The sequence below is a fragment of the Populus nigra genome, chromosome 7, assembly GCF_951802175.1.
Source record: "Populus nigra chromosome 7, ddPopNigr1.1, whole genome shotgun sequence".
Taxonomy (NCBI): Eukaryota; Viridiplantae; Streptophyta; class Magnoliopsida; order Malpighiales; family Salicaceae; genus Populus; species Populus nigra.
In genome coordinates this window covers 6,222,489-6,225,807 of record NC_084858.1, presented here as the reverse complement: position 1 = coordinate 6,225,807, position 3,319 = coordinate 6,222,489, and the positions used below count along the sequence as shown (strand labels likewise).

Genomic DNA, 3,319 nt, shown 5'->3' with positions numbered 1-3,319 from the left:
AAAAGGGTGTACTTAGCAAGGTGAGCATGGTGCGGACACTCAACTTGCACTCGTCAGTCGTGGAACTAATAAAAAATGCTATAAACGTGCAAGTGTATGTTCGATGCTTGAAAATAGAAGAAAACTTTTCTTAAAATTAATCCGTGGGTTGATAAAAATGAGATGTAGGCTGTGTTTGTTTGATCAGCTGGATTACGCTTTTTAACTTCTTTTTTTCTTTAAATTATTTTTTTAAAATTTTAAATTATTTTAATACATTGATTGTTATTAAGAGAGCGTTTAGAAATGTAGACCAATTCGTGTTTTTAAAAAATTTAATTTTTTTTGTATGTTTTGAATAGTTTTAATGCGCTGATCTCAAAAATAATTTTTAATAAATGAAAAAATATTATTTTAATATATTTTTACATGAAAAATACTTTCAAAAACCGAGCCAAATCAGTTTGAATCGGTTTTGGTTTTTTAAAAAAAAATTTGGTTTGGTTACTTTTTTTTTGATAAAAACCGAATCGAACCAAAAATTTTCACTTGATATCTGAAAGATTTGATTGTAATTAAATACAGAGTAAAAATGGTATAACGTTTTAATTTTTTATAAAAAAATTATAATTTCTTTTTACTGTTTTTTTCTTCTAATAAAATTAGAATCTCTTTTAATGGATTTTTAAATAATATCTTAAAGACAGTGTCGTTCATGAAAAACTCAACAATAATAGCCTATTATGAGTGGCTAAATTATAGAAATAACTAGTCACATCTTTTCGAAGAAAGAACTTTCAATATTCTTGTATTTTTCACATACAAAAATCAAGCGCATTGCTGATTGTATTTAAATAAATATAGCAATAAATATTTCATTTTTTTTAAATTTTGAATTCTTTTTTTTTTGTGTGTGTGAAAAATGTTACCTATTCAGTAATAAATACAACAAATGTGGTGGTGTGTCCCTACTTTTACTCCGCTCCACAGTGAATCCAAGATAAATCAAATATTTTTTTTTTATTAAGTGTGATATATTTACATTTCAAAATATTTTTCATTTAAAAATGAATTAAAATAATATATTTTTTTAATATTAATATATCAAAACAATTTAAAAATATTAAAAATAATTAATTAAAAAAAAAACAAAAAAAAAGAAAACAGTTAAACCTCAATGCTAAACAAAACTACCATCACTAACGGAGGTTAAAGTTGGTTGATCCCAGCTGTGGATCTGGACACTTTTGGAGGTCCCCTCCCATCTCCCCTCCCTTACCTCACATGTCCCATCAACTTTTTTCCAGCAACTTTTTCTCTCTGATGAGATTCCACCAAATTCTTTAATTTCTCTTCATTTTTATTTTTTTTAAAATTGTTTTTCCCATCAACTTGTTAGTCTCTTTTGCTCTATAAATGCCATCCTCTCTTTCGTTTGAAGCCCCCTTCCTCCTTCCTTTCTCCCTTTTAGCATCTCTCTGGCACCGTTCCTTCTGAATATTTTGCTTACATGTTTCCTGGCTCACAAAGCACCTTGTTTTGGCATTGAACTGTAGCTATATTCTTCCATTTCTATTCTCCAGTCTTGATCTTGGATCTCAGTTTCTTGAATCCAAAACCCATTAATATTCTCCATCTTGGTACAATTCTTCTGTGCTGGGCTGGCGTTTTGAGGCTGCTTCAAGCATCAAGTCACAATCCTTTTCTTTTGGGTTTCTAGTGGGGGTTTTTAAAGTCTTATCTTGATGATAAATATTTTGTTCTTGATGTTTGAGATTCATGTCTCCAATTCTCAGTGAAATCTTCATTACTGGGTGCATGATAAATTCTACCTTCAGGCGCAGGACCCATTTAGTTCAATCATTCTCAGTTGTTTTCCTTTACTGGTTGTATTACGTTTCATGATTTTTGCTCAAAATCTGATCTTTAGACTATAATATAATATACATAAATATAAAGCTAGTACTATTACTACTACTATTATCTGCATTACTTTTGAGTTTGTTGCTATTTGGGTCCTGCCATAACTCTCTCTTTGTTGCCGTTCTTGTTTGAAAGTTGCAAACCTGTTTTGTGGGTCTCTCATGGCTTCCTCTAGTGGAACATCTTCAGGATCATCTTTGATTCAAAACTCAGGTTCGGAGGAGAATTTGCAGGCATTGATGGATCAGAGGAAGAGAAAGAGAATGATATCAAATCGCGAATCGGCGAGGAGGTCTAGAATGAGAAAACAGAAGCATTTGGATGATCTAATGGCTCAAGTGTCTCAATTGAGGAAGGAGAATCACCAGATTATTACAGGCATCAATATCACAACTCAGCGTTACTTGAGTGTTGAGGCTGCTAACTCAATCCTAAGAGTTCAAATAAGCGAGCTCAGCAATAGATTGGAGTCTTTGAATGAGATAATCGGTTCCTTGAATTCAAACAATGGTGTTTTTGGAGACTCGAGCACCTTCAATGAACCAGCAGCTGACAGCTTCTTGAACCCATGGAACATGGCCTACCTGAATCAGCCTATAATGGCGTCTGCGGAGATGTTTCATTACTGATCTGTTCTCGGGCAGAAGAGAGATAGAGAGATCTGTTTAGTAATAATCAAGCTTAAGAAATTATCACTCAAGAGCTGATTATAATTTAAGTAGTTTGAAATAAGGCAACATATGTAGAAGTCATGGGGTGGGGAGTAGATGGATATGTAAGAAAGAACAAAAGGGTTGTGGCTAGTTTGGTTCTTGGTCTGTAAATGGGCTTGCGAGTTTTACAGTTTGATGTAGTAGGGTTTCGCTATTATAGTAAATGTAATGGTATTATATTTTTAACGAGCTCTTCTTCTTATTGTTCCAAGTTGTGTGGATGGCCTTCACAGTGAAATCAGCTCTTTGTTTCTCGCATCAAATTTTTTTATGAAAAAATATCTGTAAAGCCATGTATGGGGCTGTCTTACGTTTGACAAATTGAAATAATTGAGTGCAGACACAATACTTGTTTATAAAGTGTATAAAAACAAAGCAGCAGTCTTCCTCCTTCCTTCGAGTGTATGTTGTTCATTTTTTTTCTCTTTATTTGAAGCTTGAGCTGTGCATTTTGACTAATTGTCCAGGGAACTCTGAAGTAGTGGCTGCTGATTATATATATGCGGTGGCTTGTGAATTTCTGAGCTATAAAATGATTTTTTGATCCACTTGGAGATGTTTCAGAGAACCACCACTTGTGTGATTACTTCTTTAGAAACTACTGGGCAAAGGCATGGTGCTATGCATCTTTTGCCAATATTTTCTCCATGAAGTGAGAGAATAGGACCTTCAACAAGACTCAAGTATCCGATACAATCTTGCAT

At 33.1% G+C, this 3,319-nt stretch overlaps 1 protein-coding gene across 1 annotated transcript; it reads left to right on the top strand.

Annotated features, from left to right (window-relative positions):
- The first annotated feature begins 1,365 nt into the window (after nt 1-1,365).
- On the top strand, nt 1,366-2,826 carry LOC133699525 (bZIP transcription factor 44-like). Its single transcript, XM_062122805.1, has one exon. The coding sequence runs from the start codon at nt 2,064-2,066 to the stop codon at nt 2,529-2,531; it is 468 nt and encodes a 155-aa protein (XP_061978789.1). The 5' UTR covers nt 1,366-2,063; the 3' UTR covers nt 2,532-2,826.
- The last annotated feature ends 493 nt before the right edge of the window (nt 2,827-3,319 follow it).

Bases quoted from the DNA above. Each gene is read 5' to 3' on its own strand.
- LOC133699525 (XM_062122805.1), top strand. From the start codon at position 2,064: ATGGCTTCCTCTAGTGGAACATCTTCAGGATCATCTTTGATTCAAAAC.